Source organism: Chamaea fasciata, unplaced genomic scaffold (genome assembly GCF_029207755.1).
Source record: "Chamaea fasciata isolate MVZ Bird 193981 ecotype frontalis unplaced genomic scaffold, bChaFas1.0.hap1 SCAF_4, whole genome shotgun sequence".
Taxonomy (NCBI): domain Eukaryota; kingdom Metazoa; phylum Chordata; class Aves; order Passeriformes; family Sylviidae; genus Chamaea; species Chamaea fasciata.
In genome coordinates, this window is record NW_027094089.1 from 57,614,148 (window position 1) to 57,627,927 (window position 13,780).

Consider the following 13,780-nt stretch of genomic DNA (forward strand, 5'->3'; position numbering starts at 1 on the left):
CACAGTCACAAGGCATGCAGTTTTATCGTGTATTGTCATCGAAATTTCTGCCAAAACATAGACAGTTCATACAGCATAAACACTGCAAAATCAGCAGTGATGGGGCCATAGGTGCGGTCCTTTAATGCAGCTTTTACCCTCACTAATGTAATGAGTTTGCTAGCACACAGTTAAATTTCTCACACTTGAGAAATAAATGTCTCTAGGGTTAGCATATACAGTAATTCAGCCTGTTTGCAAAAAAACCCCCCAAACAAACAAAAACCCCACAAACCAAACCAACCAACCAACCAACCAACCAAAAACCAACCCAAAAAACCAAAACCAAGAACAAAAACAGATGACAAAAACAAGCGCCCAAACAAACAAACAAACAAACAAAAAACCCACAAAAAAACCCCCCAAAAAACCCTGAACCAAACCCACACATTTTTAGGACATAGTTTGAATATAATGACATAAAATTGCTCTGAAGCTCTTTCTCACATGAAGATATTTCCCAAGCACAGGCAATAGGACAGTTTAAAGTGAGCTTTGTAAAAGTATAGAAAGCAAAATGTTCTATGTGGTATTTGGGGGGTAAAGTATTTTGGGAAAGCCGGGTAAATCATATGTTTATATTATGTTTAGGTGTTTAGTCTTAGGAGTTGAGAATATAATTCTTTAATGCCAGCGTAAACAGCGATAAAGCCCTCCAGGGACAGTGGTGATGCCTTTTTCTGAGGGGCAGTCAATCACTCGTTTCTCAAGTACAGGCAGGCTGCTCGTTTTACTCGCAGGCTTAGGTTCCCTGCGACAGGCAAACCGCTTTCCTTTAACAGAGCAGAACTTGCAACGCGTTTGCAGGTGAAAGCGTCAAAAAAAAAAAAAAAAAAAAAAAAAAAAAAAAAAAAAAAAAAAAAAAAAGAAAGAAAGAAAGAAAGAAAGAAAGAAAAAGAAAAAAAAGAAAAAAAAGAAAAAAAAAAAAGGCAAGAAGAACTAGCACGCCGGGAGAGGCTCGGCAGCAGGCAGAGCCAGCGGCGCCGAGGCGCAGCGCCGAGCAGGGCGGGCAGAGCGCGGCCGGCGGCGCTCGCTCCCGTGCCGGCCGCGCCGCCCACCGCCGCCCCCGCGGGGCCCGGGGCTCCCACCTGCCGCCGCCAGGGGTGTCCAGCGCCGTCCGGGCTGCCGGCAGCAGCGGCGTGCCCAGCCCGCCCGCCACTGCAGCCCCCGGTGCCTGCCGCCCTCTGTGGCAGCGGCGGGGGAGATTTCGCTCCTGCTCCTCAGGGCTTGCTGCCGCGAGAGTGAGAAGCAGATCCGGAGGTGTGTGTGTACCAGGAGATGCGCAGCGCGTTTGGCTGAGGGGTCTAGCCCCTGGGAAGCTCTGCGAGAAGAGGCGGAGAGAGGCGGTGGGAAAGAGGCAGGAGCAGAACTGAACTACAGCACATCTGTTCCGGAATACTCTGGTTCGTTTGGGTGCCTCAGTGAATGTGAACATGGATTCTGTCACTGAAATCTTCTTGAAGCTGCTCTTTCTCCTGTCTGTTCATTACCGGCATATGGCAGTGGCAGGGAATAAATGTAAGTATTGCATATGATTTAAAACTCAATCCAGAGTGTGTTGAAAACTTCTGGGGTTTTTTTTGTTTGTTTGTTTGTTTGTTTTTTAATTTCATTTAGAATAAATTTAATTTTTGAGACAGACATTTACGCTTTGAGATCATGACAGGAAGCTGCTAGCCTGAAATTGTTCTAAAACTCTTCTATATTTTTTTGTCATGAGTCTATGTACCGAATGTTGTTTATAAAGCTTACTGTATAAGAGTATCTGAAAGCAGCATTTTGCTAAGGGATGCTTGTTCAGCCGTATTTTCATTTTTGTTTTCTCTTTTGAAGTGCAGTATTTTCCGAGGAATTGTGTCTTACATGGAAATTACGGGCAGACTTCAATTGTGCACTGTTTCTATTGTGTAGTGGGTTTTAGCATTTGGAAATTTTGAAAGCTGGGATCTGCATATCCTGGATTAAGCTGGCACTCAACTTTAATGGCAATTACAGTTCAGTTCAAAAGCAGTAGAAATATAGCAAGAAAAAATGTGGATAGCAAGACTTTAAGGTCTCTGCATTGATTGCTTAGGGAGTATTGTTCATGCATGACTACAGAAGAGAATGTTAACAGTTACAACAGAAAGTTTTATTTTTTAAAATGAGTTAGGCAGTAGGGTTGGTATCACAAAATAAAGACCATGATTACAGTTTTAAGGACAATCTGCTCTCTAGGAGGCAAATCATAGATAGATGCACAAACACACAGATACACAGACACAGACACAGACATATATATATATGTATGTATCTGAAAAATCTGTTTCCATTGTTGGATTGGGTTAATTATCTTTAACTTTAAAAAGTAAAAACTTATTAGGAAATTAATTTTCAGGGCCTTTATAATTCAGTAATAGAACTGAGTTATTGTTGTTCCATTTGATTCAGCTTCCACAAGCTGAAGGATTTCATTTTGTGTTCTGTGGCAGTGCAGTAGCCTAAGTGCCAGATGCTCATAACCTGAACAAAACATATTTTCTCCCCTTCCTGTTAAGGCACTGGTTGTGCATCACAGAAATGGGAAGGGCTGAAGTAATGCTTCTATGGGAAGAAAGTGCATGCCAAAGCAATGGGGAATGTTCAGGAATAGCCTTACAGCCCAGTGGCAGGGGACAGCTCCCTGGAAACATTTGAGCAATGGCAGAGAAGTTTGAAGTGCTCGGTCGATCTATAGCCTAGGGTTTTGCATATGGATGGTTTGTAAACTAAACATGCTCCCATGAGCCAGACATTCACACTGCAGCACCAAAATGATCTTGTGCTGTCATTCAGTAATGATATCTCATTTGACACTCAAGTGCATAGTATAGCCCTAAATATGAATACTAAGTTCCTCTTGTTAAACACTCTGCTGCAATCCAGTCACAGCTTTAATTCTCTTCATCATTCTGCATTGTACAGTTTATGAATACATCCATTTCCACAAGACCATGATAATTGAATTGCACATTAATAGCATTTGGCACTATGCACGAAACTAAATCAGTTGCTTACAGAGAGGCATATTAAAACCATTGCAAAAAAGACTTGCATCGCACAGCAAAGCAGTGAAGCACTAGAGGTCACTCTTACAATTCAGGAAGCAAGGTTTGAAGAAAGGCTCAAGTTTCTTTCCAATATAGAATTCTGAAGGATAAAACAAATGAAGTATAAAATACACTTACTGCTGGCTTGTTGAGATACATCTCAAAAACAGGGTAAAATACTGTGTCCAAGGATTAATTGAATGAACATATTTTTTAAAATATGTGCTAATAGATGCAAAATATTTTTATTTAGGAATAATTCTAACTACTATGTAAAAACACTAATCTGAATTGAAAATACAAGAACTCTGCCCGTGCTACAGGCAAGATATTATTATAGGAAGAATAAATTAAATTATTTAAATTGAACAATGATCAACAACCTATGAAGAGAACTTGGCCAGCCTAACACATATTGTTCATATCACATATTGTTTTCAATATCTAATCTCGAAAAAAAGTTCTTCCATATATTGTTTTGGAAGTGATAATTTCTGTAGGAGAGGTAGTTTGTTTTAGAAGTGACAGTTTACATCTGAAGTATTATGGTATGATTTTTGTTAGTGTGTTACAGTTCAAAAAATTGCCTTAGAAGAAAAGGATTTTCATAATTACTGATTATGGTAGATCCATGCAGGAGCCATTACCTACTTTAACTTTCTTTACTCCTTTCTTCTTGTGATGTTAACCAGGAACTGAAATCCATTTCAGTAGGTGCTTCTACTATTCACATTAATGTACTTAAACACATTTACAAAACCAGGTGAAGTTTGATTTTCTTGAATGAATTTTGATGGCTAGATTTTCCAGTACGCTGCCAATCATCAAAGACAATAGGATGGGTTTTTAATTTTTCCACCATAATAATGTGTTTTTCTTGCTTTAATTTTATGGTTCTTTCAGTAGTAATAGATTCTGCCTGAATACTTAAGTTTTGCTTTGCCTTTAAGTCCAGCGACCTGTAAGAAAAGACAAAATTAAAGACCTTTAAATGTCATCTTGATGTGTCATTGGTAATATTACTAGGTCAGTTGTCCAAAGAAACTTTCTTAGACCAAAAATTGATGTGTTCAAAATTATTTCTGTCTTAAAGAAATCACAATATTCTTTTTTTGAGTAAAATGATTTTAAAGTTCTTAGGTTGTCAGGAGCTAACAGACCTTATCACCTAAAATATGAAATTTTATTTCTAGGGTCTTATTTTGTGGTTTGTTTCTTTGTCCTGAAAATTAACACTGACACTTCCAACCAAGAGAAGTAATAACTGGTGCTGAAATTTCGAATATTTTAAAAGTTCTGCAGTAGTACTGCTTAGAGCTTTCCTATACTTTTTTTCTCCCAAAGAATTGCACTTGCAATGTAGTTGAAAGAAGTTTGAAGTGCACAGCCTTAAGTGATTGTATAAGGTCAAGTGTGAGTTTTAAATGAAAGATTAAAGCAAGTACTGCTGGAAGTTTTTTTTTTTCCCCTGTAGCTATGAGATTTTTATTTTATTGGTGACTGTCTCTACTGTTGTAAATCAACAAGTTACTAAATCATCACTTAAGACCCTGCTAGAAATTGATACTCCAGTAGTGCAGGGTTTTCTTTGAAAACTCTCTAAAATTGAAGTGTTGCAGAAAACATAATTAAACCCTCTGTACACATCAAGTCAGCAGTGACTAAAAATTATTAAGGGAAATTGTTACAGTGAATGGAAATAAAGAGGAATTGGGGAGTTTCCATGCAAATTCTCAGTTCTGCATACCTACTTTTTCTGTGTTAAAACTCCCCAGTTTGACAGAAGCTTTTATGAATTCAGATTTTCATGTATGCTATGATGACCACAATTTCTATAAATGCACAAGTTATTATTATTATTATTATTATTATTATTATTATTACTATTATTATTATTATTATTATTATTATTATTATTATTATTATTATTATTATTATTATTATTTTACTGCTGTTACTACTACTGCTACTGTGATTGCTATTGATTTTATTTTATATTATGGGAACTTCTCATTAATGCTAGATTAGAGGACCTCTCTAAATCTGGCAGAGAATGACTATTAATGAAACTGAAGTTTTCACATAGAGGACTGAATGAACACATACCTTGATTATACCATCAGATGCAAGTCATTGTACAAGCATTATCCCCTGGGAAGAGATTACTTGCTACAAGGAAAACCTTGTATGTTAATTTTGAAATTAATACCATTCTGATATTAATCATTGGTGTCAAACCGTTCCGTAGACTAACTGACAATTTTATGGAATTGCATTAAAAATATACTGAAGTGCTGTTTATCAAAAGCAATTTAGTTTAAAAGGTAATTCTTTTACTGTTAGTTTGTAGTTGATGTGAACTGAAGGGGAGGAGGAAGTAGTCACTTCCTTAATTTTCTTTTACCCTCATTAATATTTATTGTCTGTTTATTATAATTTATCTCTGCTGTGAGAGAGCAATGGAGACCTCATCAGAGATCAGGCCATCTCTGGGCAATTATTTACATGAATAAAACATTACAGACATCTCTGGTATATTTGGCATGTTGTTTGTACAGTAACATCAAAAACTTGTAACAACATCAAATCTAAACTAATAACAGAAGAAAAGTCTATAAGTTTTGGGTTTTTTTTTTTTTTCAGTCATTAAAGGCTTAGAATTCACAGAAAAACCTTGGATTGATTACACTGAGTATAATCAACAATTCACATCCCATTGCTCTAGACTTTAAAGTTCCCATTAATACACTTGTCCCTGAGCCCAGTCACCAGGATGGATGGAGCAAACTTGGTCATGATTGGAGGACTCATGATTGGAGGAAAGTGAGAGACAAGTAATGACATTCTCAAAGTATGATAGAATCACCCACAAGAAGAAAATGCAGTAGGTTATTCATTAATTATTTATTGCAGTTCCTGTGTAGGTTAGGACATATTGTATTTTGATTAAATGCCAGTTAAAAGTTCCAGAGAAGCACTGACTTCTTCATGTCTTCATAAATATTCAGTCATGGTGTAGTGGTTTGAAAGCAAAACAAATGAGAGGCTTTAAGTCAGAGATACAATTTAATAGGAAAAAAAAGGAAAGAAAGTAAAATAAACTAGATGCAATAATACAAAAGACTACTGACAGAGTCTGAACACAGCTTGAGCGGAGTGATGGAAGGAGTTTAGATGAGGTGGTCTTCTTGAAGCAGTGATCTTGTAGAAAGGTCTGGTAGCTTGGGTCCTCTGAGAATTCAGTGGGTAAGCGCCCCTTTCGTGTTCAGAGTCTCAGCTTATATCTAGGTTGGAATGCTTGGTTTCTCCTTCTGGGCGGAGCATCTCACAATGGGATTGTGAGTTATGTGATAAGGCCTGATGGGCCCATTAACAGGAGATAGTCTAGGAGGGAGTTATCTGTGAGCTGTGTAGCAAAGGTGCTGATGGGCCCATTAACAGAAGATAATCCAGAGTGGAGGAGGCAGGGAGCACTGCCTCACCTGGTTTCAACAGTTCATGAAGATGGTGATAGAATATACTTCAACCCAGGACACATGGCCATTCTGCTTTCTTTCTTTCCTGCATAAGAGCATGTAAGCCTACATCTATGTACACCCACAACAGACAGCTTCTTACTAAGTCGATTTGCCAAATCTCACAAAACAATGCATGCTTCTATCATCGTATATAAGGAACAAAGCTCAAGTTTAATATTCTTTCCAGACATTTCTCTGTTGCATTAGAAAAAAATCCACAAAAAATACTTTGTGATATATTTATAGGTCTGTGGTCTTTTAAACCCAGCCATCAACCAAGCCCAACACAGCCACTCAGTGCTTCCCCCACCAACAGGTAAAGATGAGGAAGGGTAAAAGAAAACTTGTGGATTGAGAAAAGTTCATCTTGATGATCCTTTTGGGTCTTTTCCAACTCAGAATGTTCTGAAATTCTATAATTCTGTGTATAGAAAAAGCAAGAGTCACATACACAAGCAAAGTAAAACAAGGAATGCTTCCACCACTTGCCATGGATGGGTAGGTGTTCAGCCATCTCCAGGACAGCAGGTTCCCATCACACATAAAGATTACTTCGGAAAGACAAACGACATCATACCAATTGTCCCCTCCCCGCCACTTCCTCCCCCTCCCCCATTTTATATGCTGAGCATGATGCCGTATAATCTGGGGTATCATACTGGTCAGTTTGGGTCACCTGTCCTGGCTGTGTCTCCTCCCAGCCTTCCATGCACTCTCAACTTCCTTGCCATTGAGGCAGTGCAAGAAGCAGAAAGGATTTTGGCTCTGTGTGAGCCCTACTCAGCAATAAAAAACAACAAAAAAATCTCTATATTATTAACTCTGTGTTCAGCACAAACCCAAAACACAGCTCCATACTTGGCAATGTGAAGGAAATTAACTCTGCCCCAGACAAAACCAGCACAATATGTCATATGATATACTTGCCAGTACTCTGTCTACTGATTCATCTTCTGAAAAAACTTCAACAATCTAATCTTCTAACAAATTTAGCTGAGGAAAAATAGGCCAAATATTCCCTCCAATCTGTTCTCAACTCTGCTACCTCCCCACTCCAAACAAACAAATTAAAGAACAATTGAATAGTCAAGAAGCATTAAATCTTTCAAATATTTATTTTCTTTCCCCCCGAAATAAACCTGTGCATTGTTGCTGCTTGTAGATCTGACAGTTTAGTGTGCTGTGTCACACAGGATTGTGGGAAAGCTAGAACTTCTCAGTACTTTCAATGTTTAATGTTAGCTGCTCTCAACTAGCAAGGTGATAACAGAGGTGGGAGCTGTTAGAACCATCACTAATTCAAAGGGCTTTCCATCCTAGAACACTCCAGGCAACTTTTTAAAAACGGTGAAGAAATAACAAGTACTAAAATTAATCATGTCTGTGTCTGTCACTGACTCTAGAAGTACACATTATCTTTAAGATGTTTCTGAAGTGAAAAGTTAAAATTTGCTTTTCCTTCTGAGTGTCCAGTTGTTTTATGAAGAGGGATGGAAAAGCAAAAACATTGGTAAAAACATTGATTATGATGAGTTTCTGTACAGTTGCTTGTATTTTGCACTGTTAAGTGTTTTGATAAATTGATCTGGTAGTTCTTACATATAAATTTCTTTGTAACTTGTAATTTTGGCAGTCAGGGCGTATGTGTGACTTCTAGATTAAAAATTGAAGAAGAGATGTCTTTCTCAGTATACTGACATATATTAGATAAATATCATTATAACAAGGGCTGTCTTTTTAAATTTGAAGAATAACATCAAACATATAGGAGAAAGAGCATGCTGTCAAGATGAAAATGTTTTGCTCTATTTGTTTGTAAAAAATGATGCATCTTTACTGCTAGGGTTTAACCAACTGTGGTTTACTGAAATTTTACCTCAGCAATGTTTTATATCTGTGTATTTTATCATTCTTACTTATATGTCATGTGTTTGTGGTTTACGTATATGCAAGTATACCATTACAGGCTAATATTACACTCTATAGAATACCAGTGAAACACAGTGGAGGATTGGTGTCCAATTATTTTGCTTTTCAGAAGAAAGTTTAAAGTGTTTACTACAAATTGGCATGCTATTTTTTACTAACCAAAATATTGTGTGGACCTGAGGTAAAAAATATACTGTCTGCAATCTATTTAATGAGCGTTTTTAGTGCAATAATTTAAAAAGTGATTGAAATTCTGGAAACTTCATTTTAAGTAGATTAAAATTAGGAACAACAGAATTTTATTATTTAAATATCATTCTCACTTAATAAACAAATGAAGAAAACTGCCTCTAGGGCTTTAAGTCTCAAAGGATAGAGAAAAAATATGGTTAGAAAATCTATTCAGCTGGGTAGTGAGTCTAATAACTTTTCATTAAGTAGATCTTGTTATTTAGTTGTGCTCAAGAATAAATTATTGCTTGTTCCTTGCTGTTCGAAGCAAGGAAGCTCATTTGTTGCCTGTTTGTTTCTATAATAATATTTTAACAATGAAACTATTTGCGTATGGGGTCTTGAGGGAAAAGTAGCTGTGGTGGTTTCACGTTCACCGAATTTTGTGTCTGCTCTTTTTTACCTTTGGAGATAGGATTTTGGAGAAAAAGGCAAAACAGGCCTCAACTTAAGGTAAACAGATTTTATTAACACACACTAAGAAGAAAATAAAAAACCACAAATGGAATTTCTAAACCAACCCTTTCTCTCACCACAAACTGTTCATTTTCTACAAACAATATAAAGAGGCAAAACTCTGTACTCCAGGTCAGTACCACTTATAAAACAGTCTTTCATTCAGTCTTTGAGAGAGATAACTCTCTCCTGTTGTTTGCTAACTTTCCACAAGAGAAAGAGTCTGTTTGTGGCTTCTAACTCACACAAAAGCATCCCGCCCAGGAAACTTCTGCAGCTGTGAAATCTCCCATATCACGTAGCCTTTCCCGTGACCACACATATGGGTCATAGACTCACACACCTATATATTGGGGTGGCACTTTTTAAAGATAGGCAACTTCAAAGGCAAAGGATTCTTAACTCAGGGAACAGAGATATCTTCTCACTTCTTTTGCTGGCACAGAGGGCGTCTTCTCATTTCTCTCTCTGTTCAAACCTCTCATGGGATCACCCAAATCATAAGTTCTAGTTCAATATTCACTCAGTAAATCACAGATACCTTTGCTCAGAGAACCCACAAATCATCTCCCCAAATCATATTGTCCACAATTTAAAGGACTATTCTAGCATATTCATATTACAGTCTGTTACTGTAACTTGTAATAGCTTTCCAGCCTAGAACCAAGGCAACTTGTCATCTCTTCCACCAAAGAGGTCACTCTTCCTTTACTGACTTAGGTATCTTAATAGTTTCCCTTTACATATCTCTAATTTGGCCTTTTCTCTCATCTCTGAGAAGGGTTAGAGTTTAATTGGTGTCTCAGTCTGTGTCAGGGAAAGAGTTAAAGCTTGCCCAGGCCTGTGGTGGTTGGGTGATCTCTACCGCAGCAGCCTGGAGGTTTCAAAACCATGCCGGGGTGGGGGGGAGAAGGATCCTGTATGAAAGGAAAAAATATATCTTACATGAAGAAGTCATGACAAAGATGGAAGGAAGAAATCACGTGCAAAGGCAATTTGCAGTATGAAAGTGCTCTTTAGTTCGCTACTGATTGTGACTTAGTCTGAGTAACTAGGCCATCTGTATGCTTTGGTGACATCCACACTAGATGAGATGGGTTCCGGTTCTGTCAAAATATCCTACTGTAAATAAGTGTTAGAAAAATGTATACCAAGCTGTATTGATTATCTTGTACGGTAATCACTTGTACAAGTTATACTACCTGGCAACTCGTTCATATTTGCTGTTAAGACTCCCTGAGTCTCCCTTTTCTCTGTTTGGTAACAAAGGTTTTCCTTGATTTCCCAAGGGTTAAGCCTGCCACTATTGCTAGTAGTAGACAAAATACAGGGACAAAGTGAGGAGCTGGAAATACCAGCAGTCCTACAGTGACTCTGTCTTTCATTCCTGAAAGTGTGAAAGAGATATTTTGACCACGCACAATGTTCTGGTAAAGTGCAGTCTCATTAAATTAAATAAGCTGAAACTGACTGTTCTATCCACCTGAGACAGTCTGATCTTTCCACCCTTTTGATAAACCATGATTAAAGCTCCCTTTTAACCCCAGTCTTGTCAAAACCTGTAGGGTTTTTTTTTTCCCTTCTAAAGAAAGCATAGAGTGAAAGAGAATCTATTATGAAAAAAACAGAATCCTACAGCATTTCTTTTCATAAACCAATAATAAAACAAATAAAAATATCCTGGTACTGTTATGGTTACTTTAAGGCCTTTCTACCATCCAGACTGACTGTTATTTAGATTAGGAAGACGTTTCAGGCTTCAAGCCAATAAACTGTGGCTCTCACTGTAATTTCCAATCAACGACTGGAAGCCTATCTGCTGTGCAGTAGTCTAGTTTGCAATAGTTTTGTAATCATAGTGAGATTTACTTACCCTTCTTTTTTTAGAAGAATAAGCAATCTTTATTAATTGGGTTGGTTTTGATTTTTTTTGTGGGGAGGGGATTGTTTTTATTTCAATTAAAAATAGCACTGAATCTTCTTGTCCTTATTCTTTATAACTGTAGCTCCTAGGGAAATCAATGGGAACTTAGCCTAAATAAATAATGAATAAAAGCTATAGAAAGAATGAGCTGAATATTCATTCAACAGTGATATGCTGCATAGTTTGAATATGACTGGTCTCTTTATTTCCTTTTTAAGTACCAATCCTTTCGCTATTCCTTGTTTGGAGGACGAAGATACACAACTGTATAACAAACAAGAATTACTCATTTGTCCCGCTTGACAAAAAAGAAAAATGAGAAGAAAAGGACATTTAGAATTTTAGCTAGTTCCTGTGGTTGGGGAATTTCTATGCCTGTAGCGAAAAACTTCTGCTGTTTTTCTGAGCCAATGGTAGCTTTTTGAAAAAAAACCAACAAACTATCAAGATGATTGATTTTAATTTTCAAGTGTGAAATAGCCCTTAAAACTGAATTCTTTCAGGACTATCTGGATGCAATGGAGCACACCGGCGATTGCTGAGCTGTGCCCTGCAAATGATAAAGTATGTTGCAATAAACTCTTAGCTTTATCAGCCTGAGTGTGGAAGCTTTAGGGCTGTTTTTCAGTTGCACTATGCCAGCAGGCTCTGGAGCTCCGGCATACCTGTCAGAGATTACATTTCTGTCCCCAAGCAAAGTCTGTTTTGGAGACTACTTTTCCAAAAAGTACACATGTCCTCCAGTAATTAAGACTGAGAACAAACCTAGCTCTTTGAGAAAGAAGGGATTATCATAAAACTTGTTTGCGAATACCAATAATTTTACTCCTAACATACTTGCTCTTACATAAAACATATTTGTAAATATATATGTATGTCACTGAATACGTTTCTCTCCCTGCAAAACAGGAGAAACAGAACCATGGTGCTTTGTAATCTCATTTCCTGGTGTACTTCTGGAAGATCTAGAGAGCAGTGGTTAGCCTGGCACAAGAAAATATTATGACAGGGTTTTTCTCAGGGCATGGTTCTGTAAAAAAAGTTATTTAGATGTCAAGTAAAATAAAATATAAAAGGAATTCAGTGATAGATCAATTAGCTACCAAACATTTGTTAGATTTTGATAGACCCACTGTTACTGTAAGAGACTATCAATGTTCTTTTATATCTGGGTAAAATCTGCAGTGCATATAACAACAATTAAGTGTAAAACTCTCGCCTAGACACAGGTGACAGGTTAAACATAGCTATTGCATTGTCCTGAGGAAACCTTTCAGTTATGATAGGAAATGTGTGAGGCTTTTTTATGGAATATCACTTTAGCATCTGCTCCTCGTTCATTATTAATGCATTTGGAGTATGAAGACTTCTTTCTTTTTTTCATTTTTTCTTTCACAGGGGGTCAAAAACCTCCATCTCTACTCAATGTGTTTTGACTTTTGTGAGCATTGCCTCACAGATCATACTTATGCTGTGTATGTGGGCTTTACTGTGTTCTGATTCATTCTCCATGGACAGGAAAGTAATGAATTTAAGAGGTAGAGACTGGGGAAAAGGAAGCTTGGTGTGCAAGTGACCATATGTACATTTCTGTGCTGTCTGCAATGAAATGTTATTTTCGAACCCTTTGCAAATTGTCTGCATCCCTTTGCCAGTTTGCTCTTTGTAGCCCAGAAGTGGTATGTATATATACTGTCAGGCTGCTCTAAATTTAGAGTGATGGGTGAGTGTTGGATTTGCAGTTACACTGAACTTTATCTCTGCTATACTTAGGAAACTGCAGTAGAAAACAAGCTTTTATTCACAATCTTGTGTCATGTTGGGGCAGGGTGTTAGGGTGGGCAGAGGTAGGGAATCTACTGTGGCAGATAAGTCTTTTCCTCTTGTACCTGTGAAGTGATTACATAGAAATTTGACAATATTCTGCCTCTTGGGAAGGAAGGCAGTATATTCTCTGTGGATATTCTACAAAAGCAGAGATTAAGAAATTCTAACAGAATTCTCTGATCTAACTCTTACTTCTAGTAAAGTGTGCATGTGTGATGGAGATACCGAAGAGAGTAGTCTCTGTTTTGATGTTTCTAATATATTTTAGTAATGTCTCAGTGGAAGTGTTTCTAAGGTAATGCCTCAGGTGTTGAAAATGTATGTTGAATAGAATCCAATTATGTCAAGTTTCAGTGTATGGTTGTCCATACTTGAATATTATAGATTTAAAGATATTATTAAAAAAAATATACCACTGCTATGAATATGATGTTCATATTTACATGTTAGCTTTTATATGGATCCTTATCTTATTGAATGCTTTAATACCATCTCAATAGTTTGGTTTTTTTTTAATGAGAGATTCATATGTTATAATTTACTGATTGCATAGATATTTAATTGTTTATATTCTTTTTGTGGTTTTAATTAATGTAGAAGGACATTTGGAAAATAACATCCCAGAATGGACATATGTCCTTTTCTCAGTAATTCACAATGGGTAAATGTAATTAACCTTAAACCTGGAAGACCCACACTCAGGAGGATTTTTAAATGTTTCTGTCATCCTTCTTAACCTGCCTCTTGCCAGTAAAGAGCTATGTGTAGGAGAAAGTGGTGATGAAGAC

General features: G+C 37.2%; 1 protein-coding gene across 1 annotated transcript in view; it reads left to right on the forward strand.

The window, feature by feature from the left end:
- Window positions 1–1,480: 1,480 nt before the first annotated feature.
- Window positions 1,481–13,780, forward strand: part of CNTNAP4 (contactin associated protein family member 4) — a 208,929-nt gene continuing 196,629 nt past the window's right edge. The window contains exon 1 of the mRNA XM_066181677.1: window positions 1,481–1,557. Coding sequence (XP_066037774.1) covers window positions 1,536–1,557 — 22 coding nt within the window. The 5' untranslated portion in view covers window positions 1,481–1,535. The remainder of the gene's footprint in view (window positions 1,558–13,780) is intronic.